At 32.7% G+C, this 26,291-nt stretch overlaps 1 protein-coding gene across 1 annotated transcript in view; it reads right to left on the bottom strand.

The window, feature by feature from the left end:
* Positions 1-281: 281 nt before the first annotated feature.
* Positions 282-26,291, bottom strand: part of PCDH7 (protocadherin 7) — a 245,610-nt gene continuing 219,600 nt past the window's right edge. Inside the window, exon 3 of the mRNA XM_025051811.1 lies at positions 282-430. Coding sequence (XP_024907579.1) covers positions 297-430 — 134 coding nt within the window. The 3' untranslated portion in view covers positions 282-296. The remainder of the gene's footprint in view (positions 431-26,291) is intronic.

The following is a 26,291-nucleotide window of genomic DNA, read 5'->3' on the forward strand; positions in this document are numbered from 1 at the left end:
AGCTTATTGTTCTCTATTCCCCAACATTCTAACAGTTAATCTCTCTGCCATAAATTTTCATATGCCACATACATTAAGTGGAATATTTTTTAAAAATCAACATAATATAAACACACTCTAAAACATTTTTCTAGTCACATCTTGAGGAAAATTTCTCAATCACTCTCCCCCTCTCTATATACATCATTTTTTTTTTTGGTCTAATGATCAATAATGTATTATAAATATACAACATGTTGCTCCTTCAATCCTTAGCTACACTCCTCTGTTTTACTCCTTGGTCAATAATACCTAACTCATTGAACAACCTCCAAAACACGGCCTAAAGTAGGCATGGGAAGAGGTTGGAGCTCACAAGTGTGCCATGTCTTGCTTTGATAAGCATTGTTCATTCTCTTAGTACCTGCAGCTCCTTGGAATGGTGCAGCACCTGTAAAAGGTTAACGAGCATAGAGACGTTCAGGCGTAATCAAATCACAGACAGACGCTACATGAACATTTCATGAATAGACAAGCAACATGCACGCGGCAGGCATACTACAGGTGGCAGATATTATTGCAGCTCCACCAGTGGAATAGCTTACAGATAATGTATATACGTATTTTTTCAACTTGGTGAGATACCATTTGCAATTACTATTTTAAAAGAGGGAGAAAATCGTTTTCCAACAGTTTTTAGGCATACTTATCTTAGCTGGAGTTGCAACCAGATAGTTATATCATCTCTTTTGATACAGGTCATTAGAAATCTCAAATTTATGAAATAAATCAATTATATTTTTTAAAACCTGGTTCATCCTTTCTGTTTTAAAAAGCCTGATTCACATCCATCCAAAAAGTATTAAATTCACAATTCAGGCACCTTGTCTATGCTGTATTAGATAAACATCTTTACTACCGAAAATAAATCATGATCTAAATAATCTGCAATAAATATTTTAAATAGATTTGAACTCTCTGAGCTATTAAAAAATAAAATGAGAACTTTTCGATGAACTCAAATTTTTACAAAATCAAGCTGTCAGATCTTCTCAAAATCCTAAATTATTTGTTTTCAAAATTCCATTCGCTGCTGTATGAGAATCATCAAGCATCAATGTACATGCATTAATACTACCATCATTGCAGAGGGCCTGCAGAGAGAGTTCTTCCATTCCCAGTTTCATTTTTTAAACGATCTCTTTCTATTTTTGTAGCACTCAACACTAATACAGAAGTAATCAAATTAGCATTAGCAGTTCATGTCACAAACTTCAATTTGTATTGCTATAACATCAAAGTAAAAATATTTGCATATCCAAAGTAAAAAAGGTGGGATTTAGATTAATTTAGTGTCTTAAACAAAACTAAGTAGGCCTTGATGGTAAATTAAATGATAAATAGTTCACAAATATCAAAATTGAATATATTTATATTTCTTTTCAGAAAAAATCCCAAGGCCTGTGCACTAAATGCTAATGAAATATGAATATTAGAAAAAGAATGGAATATGACAGTGCATATGGAAAATGTTGGGTTTCTCATATTCTGAGAATTCTGTTTAAATTTATTTCAGAGTAGAGTGTTTACGACTGTTTATAACTCAGAGTATGTAGGTGATAAATCTATATCTACCAATCAATCAACTAATCTACCTTTTATCTAACATATTATAATACCTTAACTCTTAATTATTCTCAGTATTTCACCATGTAGGAGAATGTAGTGGCTTTGATACATTGTGAGCATAAACATGCTAAAATAATATGATTTCCAAAAAACATTATTTCTCATTTTTTTATTTTATGCTATTATCATGAAGTTTCCATCTCATTATCACAGTGGCTAATGCTTTAATATACCTTTCTCACAAAGTGATTCATATGGCCAAATTGGGAGAAACACACAATTTTTATAAATGGACATTTTATTCAACCCATGCCTATGTGTTTTCCAGAGGATAGCATGTTTTTATAGAAGCCAATCTAGCCTTTATAATAATTTGCATTCCAGTCTTAGCTCAGTCTTATACTGACAGTGACCTAGAGAATGACCACCATTTCCAATGTAATGTCCTCCCTAGAAATTAGATATCACCTAATATATCTAGGGGGCATGATGTTCTTTTCTCTCTGGCACACACTCTTAAACTGCCCTAATACGAGAAGTATCTCCTAGGTCATTAGTGTATAACTATGCACTGCTATTTTATTTTATAGTTTCAGATTCCAACTAATTTTTAAACTAAAATATATTTCTATGGTACTAACATGCTTTCAGATAGTTCTAAAATTAGAATTTGATGTATTCAAATGTATTTTATTTTTTAATCTTATACGTGTATTTGGAAAAGAAATGAAATGCTATTCTATGGGCCGTTCTCATTATTTAAAATTATGTAACAGAATTTGAGAAATACTAATGATGAAATGTCCTAGATATACTAGAAATAGTATTCACCATATTTTATAGCTACTAAATGGGGTTCATGGAGCTAACTGGACACCTATATTTGGAAAGTTTTGAGGCATTAGCCAGGTATCCTTACAGAAAAGATCTACCAGGAAGAGGTAAACAAGAAAAAGAATTTTCATGTAAAAAGTTGGAACAGAATAGGTATAGTTTATTACCTTCTTTTAAATAATCTGTAAGTTAATTACATGATAATTATTTAAGGTAAGCAGGCTAAACAATAAGCATTACATTGATCTATTAATGAAAGAATTTTTATCCTTAGATTAAATCTTGTTTTTGTGGTTATTGTTTCTTTTTTTTGCTTTTCCCTGTGAATTAGAAAAGAGTGAAGATTTTGGAGTATCAAAGAAAAATAATGTTGATTAGCTTTCTCCATTATAAAATCATAAAAGAATAGGCTGAAGGAAGAGTCAGAATCTCTAATTTACAGTCTATAAAATTTTAATTTTGATATAGGTAAAAAATATCACAATGTATAATAGAATTTTATGCCCAAGGACAAAGATATTTTCAAGTGCATCTGACTATATTAGGATAATATCAAATATTAGGTAAAATTTTTAAATTGTACAAGGATCACCTTTGTCATTGTTCAACCATTTCTTCATAATAATATTATAAAGTCTTTTTTTTTTGACAGAGAGAGATGAAATAGGGGTTGTCTATACATTTCTCACAGGTTTAGCTTTGCATATTTGCTACAACATTTATATAACAGTGAATCATTCGATGATCTAAAGTGGAGGTAATTTTGTGTTTATTTGTATGCTTTAAGAAGGCCACTTATAACAACAAACCATCTTCATAAGATATAATAATAATTTTATTCTCAGAAATACAAAGACTTAATTTTTTAAAAAGACTGAAAATGACCTTTTAGAAAGACAGGACAGAGATCTGAATAATAATGTAATCAGTAGCTGTCATTTAGAAGACAAGGAGAAATCAACTGCAGGTCAAAAAAATAACTAAAATTTAGATGTCTCCAACTCTAGAAATTATTAAAAGTAGAAGAAAATTTTCAACTTTTAAAGAAGAACTCAATATGTGGATTAAATGTTTCTTTTAGTTAAGAAACATTAAAAATACACATCTCATGTCTTAACTATTCTGGGTGAAAATTATAATTTTTTTGAGGTGATTCTTATATATGACTAGGCTTTGCTTTAAGAAGACCACAATAATTTGTATATTTTTGAATTTTAACATGTTGCATAGAAAACCATTATAGTTTGTTGCATATTCAGGAAATGGTAGTAATCTATTTTGTTGTTGTTGTTCTTTTAAAACTGAATAGACCAGAAGAAATAAAATTACATAAAAAGTCATGGAGTATTTAAGATTATATAGCTCAAATTTTCCTTTTACAGATAAAAACACTGGAGGCCAAAAAGACAATGGTTTGTGCAAGATCACTCTCCTGTAGCAAAACCGGTATTAAATAACGGGTTTACAAATTCCAGGAATTGAGAATTATTCCAATATGAAAATGAGTAAATTATAGGAAAATCAACTAAAAATTAATGCAAGTCTGTACTAGGTGCCATGATACATGTTTCCTATACATTTTTTTTTCTCACCCTAACAGTTCAGGAGATGAAGAGTTTTACTAATTTTTCAAATGGTATTTCTGAATGTCAGATAGACTAGATAAATTGTCCTAGGTCACAAAACTAGTAACTTGGATGCATAGTCACCATTAAAACACAGGACACTCTTTTTTTCTATGCCATGTTCTTTTCATTTTTACCACAAGTTAAAATAAAAGTTCAAGGCCTGTTCTGTAACCAACCCAGTATAGAATATTTTTTGAGATCATGAAGATGATGATGTATAATGCTTCCTGGAAAAGAACCCAAAAATAAAGTTCAATAAATAATTAGCCGAACTTGGGGCTCAAAACAAAGGCAAATGAAGCTTGCAAGCAAGAAGACATATAGAACAATGCACGAATGTGTCCTTGCCTTCCTTTAATAGTGCTACTAATCTAGTCTTTTGCCACAGATGACGAGCATATTTCAAGTTTCAGGGGGACTTCTCATCACACAGGTTTACATTCACCATGGCTGACTTTCTTTCTCTGTCTACTATTAGCATTCTACTCTGATTTAACATGCCTTTGCGATATTCTACTTAAATCACTTTATTGCCTGTAGAGATCTCTTCATAGTTGATCTGGAAATTTCATTGTCATAGAAAATAGTAAACTGGTTGCCTTTGTAGGTGACTCTTAAGGACCCACAAATAATTTTTGGACTTACGTATTGACAGGTGATTTTCTCCTGGATATAATTCTAACCATTAAGTCTTGCTCTCACTTTATTTTTCCTTTGAGACATCAATCATCTTCTGTTAATGATCACAGAATCACAGCCTTTTAGAGCTAGTTGAAAGACCTATAATTTAGTGAGTCTAACTCCCTTATATTTATGCATGAAGAAACTGAATACCTGAGAAATAAAATTGGATTAAAAAAAATTAACAAGGAATGGAAGATTCAAGGCCAAATCTAAAATTTCTAATCCAGTGCTCTTTATATATGTTCTCACAAAAAATAGTGGCAAGCAATCTACTGGGAAAGATTCCCATATGCTTAAAGGTGAAAAATGAAGACTAGCCTTCATCTTAGTATACTTTTTGAAGACTTTTCTGTTTTCATTTAGTCTCAAATTATAACAAAAGACTTTATATTAAAATTAACCTTTGCACATTAATTCCTCTTCTCAGCTCATCTTTACCTCCCTCAAAGAACAATCATGAGGTTTTTTTTGTATTTTACATATTTTTATTAATTAATGTATTTGAACTTTGAGTTTGTTTAACTGATTCCTTTAATTCTCCAGCTCTATAAACAATGAACACAATTTTTTTCAAGTTTATCATTCTCAGTACTATAGATACTAGAGTAAGATCATTACTAGTGTAAGAAGCCTTAATATAAGCAGTCTCATGAATTTACTACAGAGCAATGAGGTATGATTTTTGTTAAACCCACACAAAGCCTTTCTTCGATTCAGTGGTGTGGGGCACTATAACAGCACTATCAACAGACAAACGGAAATATACTGTTGCAATGCTATTATTAGTATTTATAACAGCTTTAGTGCTCTTGATAAATGAAGCCACATTAATTAGTTTCAAGATCTTATTCTCACTTTGGCATATCCACTAGCATTTCTGAACATGCAATTAAAATATTTCACAATGTCACTTACATTTCTATTCTATAAGAAATCCATACTGATTGTGGCCACTTGCTTTATACTAGGCCACATACATTTAGAAACAAAAATATGTTACCATATTAGGGATTAAAAAATGTCTCCTACACTGCTCTCAATAAAATCTGGTAAAAAATAAAAACAAAACAAAACTATAATGATTGTGCAAATGTATGACTATACGATTTTTCTGAGTATGAAATATTCGGTTATAAATTTTTTTAATAAATCAGTCATGGTAAGTTTTCTTTCCTTTTATTTTGGAAAATGGAAATTCAGTGAGAAATTTGGATGACAATCACAAAAAGCAGACAGCTTTTTTAACATTCCCTAAGTTAAATTAGCTCTTTATTAAACAAATAGCATAGTTAATTTGAAAGATGGATGGTAACTCATGCATTGGCTTTGAAACAAATAATCATTTTCTCTTAAATTTTTGGAGATTGATTTTCATCTCTGTTCAATGAATACCAGAAATCCTTTCGTTCATATTAAATATAGTTTAAAATAAAACTGTTACATTTTTCCTTTTCCATTGAAAACTACATTATGGATTAGATAGATGAAGATAAAGATAGAAAATACATGATACATATAGATACAGATTTTTGTGTGTGTAATAATAATAACTTGGACAATATTTTTTTCCAAATTATTTAGCCCGTGTAATTCCAACTTGACCACTTAGGTAGAAGTAGTCAGAAACCAAAATAAAGCTACAAAAGAGACCCTTGCAGCTACTCCTTTGATCCTAGCAAAAGGCAAGAGATATCTGAATGAATTGTTTTCCTATAAATGGTAAATTGAATTTTGCGGAAAGAACATATCATACATCTGTCAGATCCCAACTGCAGTTAATGATTAATGTTTAAAACACTGGAATATTTTCCTTCAAATCTTTAACCACCTCTAAAATGAATAATAGAGAAAACTTCTAAACTCTTCCTCAACTCTGCAGTAATGTCCTAGATGCCATCAGAACTAGACTCAAGTGTTCTTTCTATCCTGATGATGTGAAAGACAGTAGAAGACATGACACAAGGAAAAGAGTGGAAGAAGTTACTCTTAAATGTGATCGAGGTCAATAAAGTAGCTAAAATAAATCAATAAAACAAATTCTGACATCCCTGATATCATTTTATATATAATGTCACAGTTCATACATATTAGGCAAAGAGTGGATTGTTTTGTTAATTAATTTGAAAAGGAGGAATTTTGAAAAGAGATTCTCAATTTAAGAGTCTGGGTAGAGACCATAGCTTTGTTCTTAGGATCAAACCAAACCTTGCTGTCAGTCTAGAGCTGCACCATGATTCTCTTTCACATGCATCAGAAAGAAGTGGAAGGTCTCTTGAGGAAAAAAAACCAGAGCGTAAGTAGACCCGCCAAAAAAAAAGTAGGATGAAGGAAAGAAGTGAGCAGAAACTGGGAGAGAAGCTGTAGGTGAGAAAGTTTACTAGAAAGGCTTGTGCAAAGTAAAGAGAGAGGCACATGAAATGGAGAAAAGAACTAGAGAATGATGCATCCCACATTCCTTCTCTTCCCTCTTCACACTCTCCTTTGCTCCATAGCCTCTATATTTTGCTTCATAATAAAGTCCGTGTGCCAATAGAAATAGAACAGATCTGGCCCATAAAGGCAAATGGTACTCTAAAGTGTAAAAGATATAAATTCTGACTATCTCTGTGCAGGGCCAAAAAAAAAAAAAAAAAGCAAAAACAAAAACAAACATTTTTAAAAAAGAAAGAAAACCTCAGTGATATAGAACACAAAGCATTTCTATATCAGATCAACAGTGGCATCAGTAGACTTCACATAAAGGAACAAGGTTAAGAAGAAGGGCGAAGACTGAATCCTTTATTATTTTTGGATGGTGTATTATAATACATAAACTGATATATTTTATTAATTTAAAAGAGGATCTTTGAGGAGCTTGTACTTCATTCAGTGATAGAATATGGGTTTTTATTATCTAAAACTGATTTGATTTCTAATAAAATATTTGCTTCAACCTTGGACAGCAAGACAGCCAATAGTTCAATGTGAGACAGTAATATTATGAAAAATCGTGCTATTTTTTCATGCAGCTCAAAGCCTCCTCTGTTATCCATCAAATTCATTTCCCCTGTAACTAAATCTGTCAGAAATCTAGGCATCCAAAAATGAAATATGTTTTTCCCGACAATAATCTACTGTCAATAAACTTAATAAAGCCTTCAAATGACACAACATTTTCTGGTGGTTTTAAAATGCTTCACAAGTAAATTATTGATCATGGTAGTTGACAATAATATTAATAATAATCTACAAATAAGAAAATGAGGTATGGGGGAGAGTTCATTTGTTCTTTTCACAATTATAAACAAAATCACAGAGAAATGCATATTCTGATGGAACTTATGTCTATCCTATACAAAATTAAATTTAAGAATTGTTGAAAATTTTAAAGAATAAAAAATAAGTAGTTTTATTCATAATTATTAGATATTTTTCTCACTCAATGAATAAATCATTTGTATCTGAGTGAGTATAATATCCCACTCATTTTTTTTTTCTTTACAGGCCTTGTGTTTTCTACAGAATCCATTGGAGAAAAAAAAACAATACTAATATTAAAGTTAAGAATAACTTTTAATGTTCATCTTTGGCTTCATTATATGTCTGTCACTATCAGTTGCCTAGGCTAAATTCTGTTAAGCATGGAAGGAAATCTCGTGCTGTTCCTAGTAGCTGAATATGCTCTTCTCAGAAAAACAGCAAAAGAAATCTGGATTAGCTGTAACATCTCGGTTTTAATAATGATCTTGTGAGTTTCAGATTTTTATGACTTTGAATTATTAGTCTGACACTTAGAAAAAATTGTTTTTTGTTAGCAAAAAGCTCTAGTGTAGTTAGTCATGTTGAATATTTTTATACCTAATGCTATTTTATGTAAGACTCATTAGATGTAAAATGAATATTGACATCCTATCTTATCTTAAAGCAAGAAGCATCTTTAGTTTATATATAAGGGGACAAAAAAATCAGAAAGCTCCTTATTCCCCAAAACTATTAATACTGTTGGTCTAATAATATGACAAAGGGAAAGGAAATAGAGGTTCTGTTGTTCAGACTGTTACCAGCACTGTGGAAACAACTCTTTTTTATAGCAATGTTCCATGATGCCATATTGATGTACAAGAAAATAAACACCATCAGACTCAGAGTTGTGAATAAAAGATTGCTAGACTGTGACAGATAAAGCTGTCTGTGGAATGCACATTCACTATTGAAAAATCGGATCCAACAAGTACTGAAGAAATTCATTTTATGCATGCTTGTGACCAGACATTGGGACAGACACACAATAGTACCCAACTTCAAGGGCCTTTTAGTCTCACTGGACATCAAAATATATCTAAGTGAAAAAGAAGTAACAATATTAGGCAATGAAAATAAAATAAAGTCAGTAATTCCAGATCACGTATATTGCCTACCATATCGTGCATGCAAGAAGAGTGATGTTTGAGAGTGACAAAAGTTTCTGATGTGATTTGGAAGAGAATATATTTTCTATTAGCAGATTATATTGCAAAAGTCAAAATTCTGTTGCTATGATGGAGACAGTCAACCAGAATTAAAGTTTGTAACATTGATTATCTCATTACCTATATTCACATTAACATTTTTAGGGGAAAAAGGATTAAATAAATTATCAGTCGAAGGGTCAGCTTCATTTTCAGGTCGTGCCAAATACATTTTAAAGGGATCATCCATTCAATCTATTTGGACTAACAAATCTTTCTTTATCCATGAATATTGTTATTAATTTGAAGAGTATTAGACATAGTTTGTTTCCTGGTTTTGTTTAATAATAAAATTATTTATTTGTATCGATATCTGGTGATAATTCATTTCTATTGTCATATTTATGACTGACTTCATTATCATCCTTTTATTTAATTTCAGTGAAAACTAGTCTTTCTTATTTACCAAAAAGTGGAAAGTATCTTAAATTTTTTATAATTATTCACAGGTAGTATATTAATTAGTTATTAATGTATTTTATTACAGATATTGCTAAAACAAAAAAAGTACATGACATTTATTGAATGCCAAGTATCACCAGATAATGTGATAGGTGCTTTTAATCCTCACGACTTTGAAAATATTAATTAATATTCTAATATTTTTTGCAAATGATGAAATCAAAGTTCAAAAAGTTTAAATAATTTGCCTGAGATCACATAGCCAAATAAAGGTTTGAGCATAGGTAAATTTGAACCAAATCATGCTTTCCCACTAAATCCCAGCACTTCTCATTATAAAAATACTGTCAAAAGAAAAGCATGTATACATTCTTCTGACAGCCGAGCTGTACAGATTATCAAACACAATGCTAAGATTCTATTGTTTGACTTAAAATAATTCTTATCATGAAACATCAATGTAGAAAAAGTATTTGGAAAATAATTAGTGACATATAATTATTTTATTTTATAGATGGAAAATTAAGGCTTAGAAAGGTAAAGTCTATTGCCCAAGGTCATATAACATTTTTGGGGTAGAGCCAGAATCGAAAATCATTCTCCTGGATACTAACAGGTCCTAATTAATTTAAAAGGAAGGATGCATAGCACAAGGAAGACAGGACCCTATGAACTCAAATTTTGAAAAGAATGTCCCTACTATAAATTGGACCTTACGTATAATACTTATAAAGATGGCCTAGCAGCAAAGTCAGAGTACGAAAGAAAAATAATCAGCTAGAATGTTTTAGGTTTATATGAAGATAGAGAATATGCATCAATGTATATACAATAGTTTGTGCCACGTTATTTAAGTACCAAATGACATTCATTTCAAAATGACCAACATGGGCTTTGAGAGGGAAAAGAAATTGCTTGAGTTCTTAACACATTAAAAACACCTGATTGGATGACCTGCCAGAAACACTGAAGGGAAAGGCAGGGAAGCCCAAGATTGAGGTTGCAGGAAAAAGAGCCACAGACCTGCATGAAACCTCCATGCCTCTCACTGCAGTGAAGAAAAGACAGAATGAGCAATGGGAATCTTGAAGCAGAATTCAGATAATTTCTGAGAACAACATAGTGCTTAAAGATTTGCACATGGTGATATTTCTTAATATACCACCATATTCTAAACTTAGCTGAAATATAAGTCATATTTCTCCTTGGGAAGCAAGGAGAAAAGAGGAAGAAGAAAAATGTTATCTTGTCTCTAGAAGAAAGTCTTCCATGGATAGATGAGACAGGTCCTGCCTTGCCTCCATAGCTATAATGGGACAAATTATCTGGAAAACCAGATGAGAAAACAGAAAACAAAACAAAAAGTGGGAGAGGGGCTGAGAAGATTTAGGACAAATACAAAGGTGACACAGAAAAATCTTAGTGCTAAAGAACCACCTAGATGCTAGTTCTAACTCTTGCAAATAAGAAAATTGCCCTAAATATTATTAAGATTTGTTCATATCTGTTGTACACAAAAGGTTTTTAAAGAAAGATATTACAAATTCCTGCATATTCATCAGTACTGTGTTTTTAATGCAGATTGAGGTCTTTAAAATTAAAATTTATCCAGATAAGTAAAATAACTATACATTTTCATTAAAATGACTATTTACAATAAATACAGCACAGATTTAAATAACTTGCTATTTATTACTTTTGAATCTAAATTTGGTGAATGTTTAGTTTAGTAATTACACAGTTTTCAGGTAAGCTACTGATTGTTTTTAATGAAGTAAAACAAGTTTTACTTATTGACCTTGAAAATCTATATTTATAATTGTTTAGTCTTATTTAACAATGACTTTTATTCTAATTCCTGACAAGAATGAAATTAGAAATAGGCAATAAGACCTTGTCAATGGCAACCACGTTTTCTTGTACAGCTATATTTACTGGCATTTCTTTAATCATATATTGAAAATATACATGAAACCTTGTGGAAATGCTGTAAATCAATCTTTGATTTGAGAGATTAATTTTTGGAAACTTTAGATATTAAAGCCCATTGATATTGTGATTTGCATGTCTTAACCAAGGAAATCCCAATTGCGAAGAGAAAGGCATTTATGAATAACCAAATTATGAGGACTGTAAATTCTTTCAAAGTAAGACAAATGCTCACCTGAGGAGATGCGGATTTATCAGGGATGAAAGGGATTGAAAGATATAATGGAAACACTGCAGGGGATCTGTGGCCAGAGACCAAGGACTGTCCCAGGAACATTGCTGTTCCTATCTCATTTAAATACTCTGAAAAGAATGTGGGAGGGGGTCAGCTCTAACATTCACAGACAATAGGCATTGATAAATTCTAAAATAACTGCACTTTCAGGTCAAAGGTTATTACCGTAACATGATAAGTAGATTAATTCTCAGCTGCTATCAGAATATGAAAAGTATTCAAGAGCTAAAAATAAATGAATAAACAAATAAATAAATGCAACAAGTAAAATTGAGGAAACTAACCTCATCTTGCTTTGTAAATAGAAGAGCCTTAAAAACATAAGACAAATGGCACAGGTAAAAAATATTATCATTATCTGGGGAATGTCTGCCTGTGGATCATTTGAACATTTAGTAGTCTTCCTAGGATATATTTAAAAAATGCGCGCACACACACGCGCACACAGAGAATGGCAGAGTTTTTTGTATGAGTCTAAGAGTATTCTTGTATAACGATTTTACCTGTGCTAAGCAAGGGCCTGCATTTATGGTAGTAATTATGGGGAAAAGAGATTTAGATGATTTGGGGGATAGGATATTACTTATTTTTAGAACATTCCCAAGTGAAATGTCCTCTCGGAGAATCTTTTTCATGACTGTTTTATGAGCCAACTTATGAGTGGTTTGAGATGATCAGTGTTCAATGAAATAGAGACCTTCTCTAGTTCCTGGTAGAATACACACACATGCACACACACACAGACACAGAGAAAGTGAAAGGGAAACGGAGAATAGATTTGTGAAGTACTGCTTGTGTCTCTCTACTTCTCTGAGGCTGATCTGCTGCCTGAAATCTCTCTTCTGGCACTCCGGCTGGCTGACAGCTCCAGTAGGTCACAGGCCATGAAATGGCCTCCTGGCCCTGATGACTCTTCTCAAAGGGATATAACCTACATTCTTAACTGAGGCTACGGAGAGGGAGAAAGATAAGCCAACTTAGTAAAGGGTCTTTTTCTTTTTTATTGCTACTAATTCTTCTCAGTTCACTTCCCCTCCCTCACCTCCCTGCCCCCATCCCCAGCTCTATCTCCTTCAAAATAGCTCCCTTATGATATCATTAAGAATGAGTGATACTCCAGTATTTTTTGGATGATTACTTATGTTATATGTGACTGGACTATACAGACTACTGAGCAGCATGATGCTTTTCAAAGGAGGGTATAAAATATTATCCTATCTGCTTAATTTGTCTTGGCACTCCTGGATATTTTGGTTAATTATCAGAAATTAGCTTGAGGGAAAGATTAGTCTTTTAACTTAGCCAAAACACAACTGGTAGCTCCTAGTTAGTCAAGTCCCATGACGGCTTCCATTTTTTCTTATCATTATTAAAAAGAAAAAAAGGAAAGAAGGGAGGCTTATGGAGTAAAAGTCTTTATTAGGCAATTTTGTTCATTGAGTACCTGATTTTGGTTTAGAAATAGCACATGCTTGAATTAAAAAAAAAAAAAAATAGACTTTTACATTTAGGAGGAAGTGTTAAATCTTTGTGGAGAATTTCTATATTGTATTCCTCCCCAGATCTCCCAAAGCATTACACATTATATCTAGTAAGCGAAGAGAGAAACTCACATGAAAGAAAAGAAGAGAGAGAGAGAGAGAGAGAGAATAGTGGGGGGATGGGGGCTGGGAGGGAGGAAGGAAGGAAGGAAGAAAGAAAAAGAGAGAGAGAGAGGGAGGGAGGGAGAGAGGTAGGGAGGGGGAGAGAGAGAGAGAGAGAGAAAGACTGAAATTGCAATGATCAGATTTCCTCTACTGACACCTACACTTAGGATTTCACATGAGAAATAAGAAAGCATCAGGTACCTTTTTTCTATAATGCAGTTCTAGAGGAGCTTGGGCTAGGTGACAAGGGAATGAGCCACAAGTCTCCACCTCCCACCCCCACAAATACTCCTTGCCATTAGTGATTTGCTAGTGACTGAACAGGCCTTGCTCTTCCTCAAAGATAGAAAGTAAATTCAGTTGAATGCTAGAAGCAACATGTTCCAGCAAATTTCAGGTTGTGCTTTTTCTTAAGAAGGAAAGTAACTCAATCTATTTGGGTAATTTTTTCAAAGCAAAGTTGAGAGCTATAACAATAGAAACTAATAAAATGTCTGCCCTTAAGTATAAACTGGATACAATGGAATCTGAACTAAGCTTAAAAAAAAAAAAAAAAAGAAGTTGGAGATTGTTACCTCTTATGACATAGCAGTCTTGGCATATCTTGTCCATACTTATTGCCTTTCACTCACTCCCCTGCTGTCATTACCATCATCATTCTTTCTTCATCTAATGCATTCAACAACATAAATACTTGTCTTTTGCCCAATCTCAATTATTATTTTTTTTTTTGGCATGTCACTAGAACTGCCTAAAATTCCATTAAGATAGTTGGCTATTCCGGAACTGCAGGCAATCCCTCATCACATTCAAAGTTAACCCTCTCGATAGGGCAATCAGGGGGTCTATGATTTAATTCTAACACATCTGTCCAAACGCATCTCCCCAATAATACTCTTTCCAAACCAATCTTCCCTCTCGTCTTCAAATATGTCACAGTATTTCCTAATCGCTATTTATGCTACATCCTTACTCTTTCTTTGAATACCTTTGATTCAACCCTTCATCTATCCAAAATCTATTCAATTTAGAGGTCCTGGATGCTCATGGCTTTCCCATAATCTCTCTCTACACTTGCCATCTTTTATTTTTAAATTTTTATTTTTGTCTATACTGTATACTTGGCCATTTAACAGCAAATTTATTATGATTTAAATCTGTTCCCAGCATCATATTCCTTAGGGACTTTCTTTCTGTATGTCTTATTTTCTCAATCATGTCATCTTTTGAGAGGTCAGTAAGATATCTATCATGTCCTCACTTCTTTTAGTAACACGGAGTATTTCTCATGTAGCAAGTGTTCAAGAAATATTTGTAAGAATGAAACTGTCTATACTAGAAAGAAATAAACATAATGGTAAACAAGATGGTGAGAAATACATTTTAGAATTAACTCATTTGGAAATGAGTGTGAGTTTATGTTGTCAAGTGAGGCCATGTCTGTGGGGTGGAGTAGGGTGGGGCATGGTTGAGATGGGCCAGGCCTGATTGTGCCTAAGTAATTATATGTCATTTTAGGTGGTATAAAGCTTGGGGTGTGGGATGATGTGGGTGAGGCCAGTAATTTTATGAGCAAAATAAGATCTATGAAGTGTAACTAAGTTTTAGAGATAATTTGTTTGTGCTGTAGAGGACACTTACATTAAAAATAGGTTGGGTATTATTATAGTTTTGGTTACCTCACTCTTTGTAAGAGTCGTGTGCTCATTGGAAGACCTGTTGGATGCACCTACATCAAAAATTGACTCTAAATTTTAGAGTTGTAAAGGACTTTGATGAGTCACATTATTAAACATCTTTATTTTCTAGATAGCAGTGACCTTCCCATGTACCTTATATAGTCACCATCTTTATTGTGGAACAGACTTAGAATATAGACTCGGGCCAAAAAAAAAAAAAAAAAATCCTACACACAAAAACAACAACAAAAAAAACAAATAAAATAAAAATAGCAAGTTAGCTAACTCATATCAGAAGAAACACTGTGTTAAATTACCATAATAACCCACAAATTTTAGCAACTGTGAATTAAATATTGGTGTTCAGATTAAGAAAAAATGTAACACTCTTTATTTCCATAATAAAAACTCTGACAATTAAAGAGAGAAATATTTTAGTTATAAAAATATTTTTTCTTTCATCTTTAAAAAAGTGACATGACTAACATCTATTATCACAGAAATTAGGGCTTCTAAGATTTTTCATAAATGTTAAGCAAATTATAAATAAAGCCATATCAATATTGTATTATTCAGATGACTTTTGTAGCTTATTATTTTAATCAAATATGACTTTTTAAGGAGAACTAATGGTCAGTATGGCTACTACAGGCCCATCATTGACAGGAGACATTGACCTAAAATGTACCACTCATTATGCATCTTGATAAAAAAAATCTGAAAACTATTGACAAGGCCACTTTTTTAAACAAGGAGAAAAAGGGAGGGAGAAATGGGGGGTGCTGGAGAGAGAGGGAGAGAGAGATTTTTGGGGAGCCAGGGATTTGCAATTTTAATAAGGTAATTCTGATGCAGATGGCCTGAAGACTGCATTTTAAGAAACACTGATCGAATTTACAGTGTGACTGATAAAGCCAGAATTACTGAGCAATAGTTACCTGGAACATTTTAAAGAAATCCTGTTTTAGAGAAATTCTTGGTAAACTTAATTTACGTAAACACACAGCAGGTGTTTGGGTTTATTTTTCTATTGCTTTGCTGCCAGAATTCACAGAGTAATTGGAGCCTTGGTTTTAGTCTACTTGGGATGGTTTTTGGTTGTGTTTGTTTTGTTTCTCCCAGATTAAGAAACCCGAATATAATCTGTTAGTCCTTTCTTAAGGTTCTGTATATGCATTTAGCTTATACCAGCAAGTTAAGAAAACTCAAGGTAAGAAACAAACTTTCATTAAGACCTAATATAGTTCAACTTCAACTCTACACAGCTGTACTTTCTAAATCACCTCTGGCAGGAAATTCTTTTGAGTGTTTCGAAGATATGAACCTGATACCTTAAAAAGTTTATGATTCTATATTTAGATAACTTGAATTATTCTCCTGAAATGCATGAAAAATTTCTTCCTAGGACTTTTACCTAATGAACTATAGAATCATTTACCTTAGAGCTGGAAGTGTCATTTATGTTTGAACTCACTCTACATTTTATATATGAAGAACCTGAAGCTTAGGCAGGTAAAAACAACTTTCTTCCTTTTACAGAATAGCATTTGACTCTTCATACTCTGTACTACAATACCACCATTTTATAGAAATTCTTTGTAGCTATAGAAAATATACTAAATCCATCTTCCACTTGACAAATCTGGTTAATAGTTAGCAATATATTCTGTAAACCAGTATTGATTTCCTGGGAAACTCAGAAGTAGTAAGGAAAACAATGTTTTCCTTTCAGTCTTCCAAAAAAAATAATAGGAGAAAAAAAAATATCTGGTATTTAAAAGGTATCATTCAGCTCAGATGGAGTATTATTTGTGCCAGGAAGAAAGCGAAACTACCACTTTGTCACACTTCCGTGCTGTGTGATTTACAGCAAAATGTCTGGAGTAAAATAGGTCTATTTCAAAATTGTTATTAATAAAATTCTATTTATATAGCACTAAGAGCCAGTTACTGCATGAAGGAAGTGTGTGTATAATTCAACAGTATGCAAAGCAGCAGTTCAGACTCTGCGGTCTGATCATCTGGGTGAAAATATTTGGTGAGTAAATGAGGCAAAGTGAATATTTCTAAGCCTCAGTTTCCTCATGTGCAAAATAAGGACAAAGTGATTGTTGTGATAATTAAATTAACACATAATTCAGAAAGCAAAGTTTGCCACACAGAAAGTGCTCGATAATCTCATTATCTTTTTTAATTCATGCAAGAACATTTGTAGAAAGAGATGCTCAGTAAGGTCATAAGTGTCTCATGATACTCAGTTTCTAAATATAGGTAGGAGGTGAGATTTGAACATGAGTCTGTTTGATCCTAATGTCCATAATTTTAATCACTATTGTTATTTAAAATCAGTGGATAAAATTTTTGAATTTCTTTCAACATGCATTGCGAGCGCTAAGATACTTTAAAATAATGTATTTCATTCTGAGTTTTCAGCTACAGATATCCCCCCTCATTCTCGTTTCTCTTTTATTACTCAATTCTCTCCTGTCTTTCTTTCCAAGCAGTCTTAGATCTATTCGACTCACAAGTCACGTATGCTTTTAAAGATGAGGCTTAAGAGATGAGGTTTGCAAATCTAGACAACCTCCTCCACTTCTTTTTTTCATTTGCCAATCTTCTCTGCATAGGCATAGGCACCAAACAAATACTCTGCTTCACTTGGGTTTGTCACATATTTTCTAAATTGCTTTTCCAAAGTGTCCTTCAGTTCATGAAGGATTCACAGAATGGGAATTGACATTCCTCTGAGGAATGTTTGAGAAAAAAAGTGAAACGAATTCAAACTTTTTTTTTCATCTAGGAATTTGCCACATAGGTGCAGTGGTAGAGCTTCAAGGAAAGGAACATGAACAATGCATCTGAAAATGCCTGGGCATTCTTGATGCGTTGTATAGGGGCTACATTCAGAATTTCTAACACACTGGTACTGCAAGGGCATAGGACATTCAGAATGGACACTGGCCGTAAATAACCAGTAAGTCTGTGCTCTGCATTCTGGCCTAAAACAGCCCTGTCTGGGGAGCTGAAGTGACTCTTTGTTCTTGGCACAGTGCTTTAAACAAAACAGGCTCTCAGTAAATATTCTCTGACCGAGATGCATACCAAATGTTATAAAGGGAAGAAGAGACTATCATTTTTATGCAGGATCCTGAAACTGTTACAAGTTCATGAAAAGAGATAATATTTGTGGACATTAATGTATGAATGGGAGTTGTCCAAAAAGAAGAGAGAGAAAATTATAATGGGGCAAAGGAAACAGAAGTATACAGGCACTCGCATGCTTGAGAAATCTGGATTGTCTTAAGCCACTACAGATAATTATATGTCGTTGTCAGTGTTCCAACATTTGATAAGAATTATTTTAACCCAGGTAACATTTTTGTTTACCTAGAGATCTTCAAACTAATAATTGTTAAGCAGTTCTTTAATAAAGCTGGATTCAAAATAATGGTCAAGTAAACTTATATTCTTTCAAAATCCTTGATAAAAAAATTAATTACTTTTGTGAAAAAAAACGAATTCACAATTATGTGAGTGGAAGGTTACATGTGAGAAGTATAGGGTTTTTTTGTTTTTTGTTTGTTTTGTTTTTTTGTTTTTTTTTAAAGAGACTAGAGTAGGAAAGAAGCAAAAAAATTTTCTCATGCTTCCCCCATCAAAAAGTCTTCAACCCTGGCATGAAGCTGGGTTGTCTTGTCTTCGTTTTACTCTGATAAAATATCCTTTCAATACATTTATAATCACAATTTTTTTCTATTAGCAATGTTTATGTTCTTCTTCCCACTGAATATGAAATTTGTTCAGGGAAATGACTCAAATGATTAATCTTCTTTTTTCTGGAAAAATGGTACTTGGAACAGAATATCCACTTACCAAATATTTGCAAAATAAAGTCAAAGAGGAACAGTAAAGACTATATAGAGAAATGTTCTGTGTCTGATATTTATTTTTTCTGGGCATATTTTTAATAAAATCAAGGAAATACATCTATTCTTCAAATGTATATTGAAACCTTCTAAGTATGAGACACTGAGTTGTGAGTGAAGTAGACAGTGTCTATTTACTCATACGATTGTCAGTCTAGTGTGAGAGTTAGATAGTGCAAGTCTCCTCTGAGCTGCGGCACTGACTCTCCTAGAAATATGTGTAAAGTACAGCTGTGCTAGTTCACTTTACTGGATCCCAGGACGAAAGTTTGCAATAATGGGCTTTCCCCGAGAAGAGTCCTATAGATTGGACACTAAAGGTTTAGACTTGGAGGACACAAATGCCTCATGTATTAAATTATTTCATTCCTGGATTGGAGAAATGCTACTCAAAACATTTGGTTTTAAAGGCTAACATTTATTAACATACTTTTAGTATCATTGAAAAAAGCTCAGGTTACAAGCATATATTATGTATTATATAAGTTTATATATAATATGTAGTATATGTGTGTATGTGAGATAGAGAGAGAGAGAGAACATATAATAATACCTCTAAAATCTTAGGAGCTTCTATAGGACTTGTTGCTTTTTACTCTTCAAAGTGTACATCGGTTTATACAATCGTCTAAATTTTCTGCCAATCACAGTCTGTGTGGTTTTGTTGTAAAAGTATAAACTATAATTTTCGACAAAGAGAGCAAAGTCAGAAAGACATCATACTCAGACTGTCCATTGAAGAGAATAATATAAACTATAAGAATTACTTGATTGTAAATGTGCAGGAAATTATATTTGGCCCAATTTTAGAAAATATCTATTGCTAGCTATTAGGCTCTTTTATGATTAGTTTTGAAAGTACAGTCTGAAATTACAATTCAAACAAAACCAAAAAGCAAGAGGATAAAAATCAATTGTGTTTATGACTTAGATTTTTTTTTTCTTTTTGTCATGTCAGTCATTGCTTTCCCTTCTTGCAATCAAAATTCTTCTTAACCACAATCCTTGTATGGATTTTAAATAGTTTTAAAAGTATTATAACATTTATGATAAATTGTTTTTACTTTAAATATCCACATTTTATCTATATTGGAAAATTTAAAAATATTCAACACATAGAAAAAAATCAAATTTAAAACTAGATGGGCTTTTAAAAGTCTTTGGCCCATTCCACAGTTTCACAGTATGGAAATTGAGGGACAAAGAGGCTGATAGATTGCCTGGTTTATTTCCTAAGAAGGATTTAAATGGAGGTTCTTAGTTCCCATTTTGATGCTCTTACTAAATTACGTTCTCTCACAAGAATAATAGGATTTTGTCCTTGAAAGCAATTTTAATAACCTCCACTTTTATTTTAGCTTTAACAGTAATCTGTTGCATGGTCTCAGAGAACTTTTTGCTCTCTATTTGCAACATGACCAAATCTCAACATAGGGTGTCTCGCCTTCTTTTTCAACTATTAATAACATGGAACCTTTTGGTGAAAGTTGATGAAGATTCTATATATGATTTCCTACTTCTAGTTTCTTGAAAATTGGAAGCAAAAACAAAAACCTGCTTACTCAATCCTTATCCCACTCCCCTTAAAAATAAATAAATAAATAAATCAAATAAATTAACAAAAGACTATACCAAACCAAAATACTAAATGTGTTTCTCTTCCTTTAGTCTCATATTCAAAGTCCCCCAATTTCTCCTGTCCTTTAAGAGTTATTACTCTGTATTTGAGAGCTGGCATTAAAACAGCCATGAAACATTTTATGGATATTAATTAAATCCTGTCACAAAAACAATGACAGTTATCCCCAAAGAGTAATTAGAGAACTCAAAAGAGTGTATTTTTGTTCTGAACACCACTATGAAAGGGGAAGAAAGTAACATGTTTTAATCCAATAGAGACATTTGAGTATGTATAACACAAAATTTAAATGACTGAGTTATAACTTCAATAGAAATTCTGATGGTGTAGTTCTTGCCTGCAATAATATATGCTGATTGGAGAACAGTGCTTTACAATTACTTAGAGAGTATCTTCCAAGCTCTGACATCTAGCCAGCAGCAGTCAGGGATCCGAAATGAAAATCCTTTGATTTAAATAGCTCTTGCTTTGGAAAGTCTGATGAGTTATAATGTTGATGGTCAGAAACCGTACATGGTTAACAAGGCCAGGTTATCCACCTAAATCATCTGTGTGCATGGAAAATTAACTATCTTGAAAGATTCCAAGAAAAAAAATGTATTTTTACTCCACAGCAATACTTTTGGGTAAAAATGGCGATCTCCTCTAGATATTGCTTGAAGATTACTCATAATAATTTGGCTGTGGCTATTTCTGAACTGAGGAAAACATTACTTTCCTTCTCTTTTTAAAGAATATTTTCTTGAAGTTCCATAAAACTTCACAGATTATTTTGTTCTTGATGGAAAGATCCAGATGCAAGAACACAAAAGGGCAAAATATTTAACATGACCATCTCCAGCTGGCAAGTTTTGTGCTTTTTTTTTTCTTTAATTTCTTTCAATGCTGGTGTAGAATAAGGAATAAACCTAATTTGCATAGGAAGATTCAACAACACGAGGTAACATCTCTCATGAGGGACAAACGCTTAGAATTTGAACATCTTTTGCTTTGCATGATTGGTGAAAGGTGATTTAATATCTTACCATGTGATCTATGAGGAAATTAGCTTCAGAAAAAAGCAGAGGCTTCATAAAATACTCTAGTCAGACATATTTAAAATAAAATTATTTTGATAACAGTGATTCATTGTACTTTAAAAAGACTGAAAAAAAATTAAATTTCTTGTTTTTCCCAAAAAGTTAGCCACTCATTTGAAAGGTGTCAGCCTATATAACTAGAATTATGGAAATACAGATTATTTAATCAATGTATATATCTGCATGCTTTGTTTGATCCAAATCACTTCATCTCCAGTTGTGAGTCAAGATCATCAAACAAAATTTACATTGCAGAATGTATCTATCATATTTTATTCTACATAAACTCATATAGAATTAAAATATAAGTGACTGTATCTTAAAGACCACCTACTAAATATACCACACGCATATTGCAAATCATAATAGAATACAAACCATAAGAAACTAAGAGTTGTTAAATTTAAAATAATTGGATGTAAGCTAATTAACATATATTCATTTATTTTGGATTCTAGAGAACGCCTCAAGTCCTTTGTGTGAAAAAGCATAGCCCAAATATGAATTTGAAAAATAAGCACTTCGGCAAAACTGATAGCGATAACTCTCTATCACTCACTTTCCTTGAAAGGAAATTTTAGGCAAATGGGATAGAAAGTGCCTCTTTATTCTCTACAACTGGGAATAGCATTAAGAAAAAAAAAAAAAAAAACTACGCAGCTCATCTATAAAATGGAAAAGGGAGAGGACTTTCCAGTTTGTGTGTGAATTGCCTGAGTGAGTGGAAATGCATGTAGAACAATTTCACTTTGGTCTATTATACGCTGGTGCTTCTAGCACTGCCACATTCGCTGTCCAAAGCTCTGAAGCTGCACATCTTCCTCTGCTATTTCTGCCGACCCCAGGGAGATAAGAAAAGAAGTACATTTGAGGTTCTCATATGCAAAGATATGAAAAATGAAATGCAATAAGTCCCCAAATAAATATAACTATTGCTACTGAAAAAACTTAATACACCCTGTCATTTCCCCTACGGCAAACTAAAACTGTGAATGAGACATTCCCCCAAAGAAAATGAACTCTAAAGCACAGGGTAGTCTGCTTTACATCATTATTGGGATAAGATAATGTGCAGACAATTTAATGTTAGTTGAAAATAGAAAATTTCTTATAAAGCCAAAATACATGCATTTATTGAAGATACATCAAGGGAGCAAGATAAGACATATGTATTTGAAATAAGAATATAATTTGTTTGTGGCTAATATATTGTAGAAATTTTCCTGGACTGGTTTATACATGTAAAAATATGGCCCCTCTGACATTGTCACGATCCATACGACTCAGAGTAATCTTCTGAATTAAGTCTAGTTTGCAGAGTTGAGAAAGGTTTTAACTCATGTCGAAATTTTCTGAAATGGACCTGAAAGTCATTTTGGAAATGAGAAAGCTTACTTGGTTGTGCTGTTTCTTTTTACCCCTTTCTGACATTCCGCTCAGATTTGGCAGGTATCATAGATTCTAAAATGCACTGCATGTACTATTTTCTATCTATGAACTGTGACAATCACAGGAATATCCAGCCACTCCATTTGCAATGAGATAGTGGGGGAAAAAAAAAAGGACAAAAACAATATAAGTGACAGATTAAATTCCATAAATTTGGTTTAGCACCTAGCACAGGATTGGGCACAAAGGAGGTATTTTATACTATTATTAATTGTTAGATGAAGTTAATTACCATTATTTTCTTAAAGGTATATTATATTGATTATAACAATGCAAATGTATTATTTGGTCTCAAATGAGCACCAAGAACAGGGAAAATTTCTTAACAATTTTAGGATTTCCAATATTGATAAGAAGCATGTATTCAAAAACTGACAAAAAATAACATTATTCAGGAAAAGTAACTTGGAAAAGTTAGAAAAGAATATATAATCTCTAAAGACTTTTAAGTCTCAAAACATATGCCTAGTCAACATATGGCATGATATTTTATACTTAGAAGCCTTATTTTTGATTGACTAGATTTAGGCCAAAAGCCAGAGGAATCTGTGAGTCAGCCCCTATCACATCTTCCTGATCATAGCTACCATTAGGCAAGGTTTGAATTTCATATGATGGTTTTGATAGTAGATCAATGGCGTACTTCTTCCGTGTTTCTTACCCTGTAATATGTCCTACTCCCACACTTCCCATGATTAATAAATATCTGAAATGTAGTGATAAGAGTACCTTAGCTGATTAAAACACTGACAATAATAGAACTTGGTCTGCAGGTTTATTATCTTCATGGTGGAAGCCCAGCTGAGTTGTTGTCACTTCAGCAGAAATAATGAACAAGTGAGACAGCTACTAAGATAAACACTGTACTAATAGAAAGTCAAGATTCTGACTGTAATCTCAAGACTCTCACTCCCACTTGCACAAAATGACTACACTTAACTGACCATCTTTCTACCTCAATTAAAAACACACACATGCATGAGTGCACAAACACACATATACACATATACACACAGTTGTAGCTTTTTAATAAGCTGAGGACTAGTAATTTAAGATTATAATGACAAGCTGACCAACCTGGAGAAATCTAGCTGATGTCCCTTGGCACATATCTTTGATGCTATAATAACTCCCTTATTACATGCCAGGAATTTATTGTTTTGTCATACTTCCTGAAATTTTATCGGAGACATCTGTTTATTAAACATTTTCTTAAATTACAGATATACCTATTTAGAATCTTAATAGTCTTCCATATGTAAGAAGGAATTAAACTCAAATACTTTGTTTTACCAAGACCAGCTTGAGTTGTTCATAAACGACTGTGCATTTTCTCAACTGAATCCTGTTGTTGCTCACGTCAAGCACGGAAGAGGAATACCAAATAAATGTGAGTGATTGAGGAAAGCGAGAGGCAGATCACCAACACTGGAAAACAGATTACTTTGTGGGTAGAAAGGTGAGTGAGAGAGATTAGTTAGGTCAGAGGAAATGCTTTCAAGTTATTGAGACAAAATTTGAAACAACCCCCTGTGGGCATGTTCTGTTTCACCAAAGCAGCATCAGGCAGCTTATCCATATCTGCTAAGACAGGTGAATTGGTTTGGTTCCATTAGCAGGAGAAAGATGGCAATAAAAACAATGAGATGATACCAGATCAGAAAACCAATAGATATGTTTTATACAAGGGCAGTCCATATCAATTGATGACAGTCTTATTTGTTGAATAATCACCAAGACTACATTTTTGAAAAACAAGAAAAATACAATACAAAGATGGGGTGGTGGGATGGGAAAAAGGCTGTATTTTTGGTGGACTTAAATATGTTTCAGTCACAATAAATCATGACTAGTTGTCAGGTTTTATAATACATTTTATAATCACTTCAAATCATTTTTGAATAAGATAAATATGAATGAAAACATTAATTTTAATATGTCATTAAGAATACAGTAAATATTTTATAAACATCCCCATTAAAGAAATAAGTTACTATATTCTCATGGCAAGAGAAAATCTGTTGAAAGAGAAAATAGTCCACATTGAAGACCTATAAATCTATATATTTTTATTTCGATGTCAAAGAACAACTATGACTTATTTTTCTTAATTCATATATTTTAGTCACCTAGACTCTTTAATAGAATCAACTCTAACTTTTAAAATTCTGTTTTCAAAGAGAGAACTAACACAGTTTACTCTGATTAAAACACTTCAAAATAAATTTTATTTCCATTGTCCTCAACTGAGTAGAGCTATTTTTCATTTCATTTATGTTATTACTGTTAACTTCTCATTTTTTGTTGTGTGAAATCATGTGAATATTACAGAAGTTCACATGATAAATGGAGGAGGCTCCCTTAGCAGCCAAAGTTGATTTCCATCAATAATACCCAAAAAATCCTGGGACAGATAATAAAAAGCAAAGGAAGATAAATGATATTTTACCTAACTGCTATTTGAGAATTAACAGTTCTCACCTAATTTATAGTCTCATGTTAATATTGTTTTTTGTGTGTCTATATTTGCAAATTATTTGTACCTCAACATTTTCAATACTTGATTCATTTTCTCTTATCCTGAAATAAGCATCCATGTACAAGAATTGCTCCTCTAACATTAAGCATGAAATTTATAACCTGCGATTTCTTCACCAGATCTTTTCTGTGACCATTGTGTAAGAGTTGTTTAGAAGATTATCCCAAAGAAGTGGCCATGCCAAAGGAGTTCCACCTACGGTTAACCACAGGAAGTAATGCTACAGGGCAGCATTTTGCTTATTTATAAACTTCCTGGTTTACTAGTCTGTCTGCATAGTTCTCTGTTACATGACTTAGCCACAGCCAATTTTTATTTTCCAATTTATTCCTAAAAGTCTTTCTTTAGCCCACCTACACAGAGATTCATTTTTATCGGCAAAATACTCTATTACATTTATTCTCTATTCCCTCTTTACTTAGATGTAGCATCTCCAAATCTCATTTCGGGACTGACCTTTTTATAAA

Source organism: Pteropus alecto, unplaced genomic scaffold (genome assembly GCF_000325575.1).
Source record: "Pteropus alecto unplaced genomic scaffold, ASM32557v1 scaffold5, whole genome shotgun sequence".
NCBI lineage: Eukaryota > Metazoa > Chordata > Mammalia > Chiroptera > Pteropodidae > Pteropus > Pteropus alecto.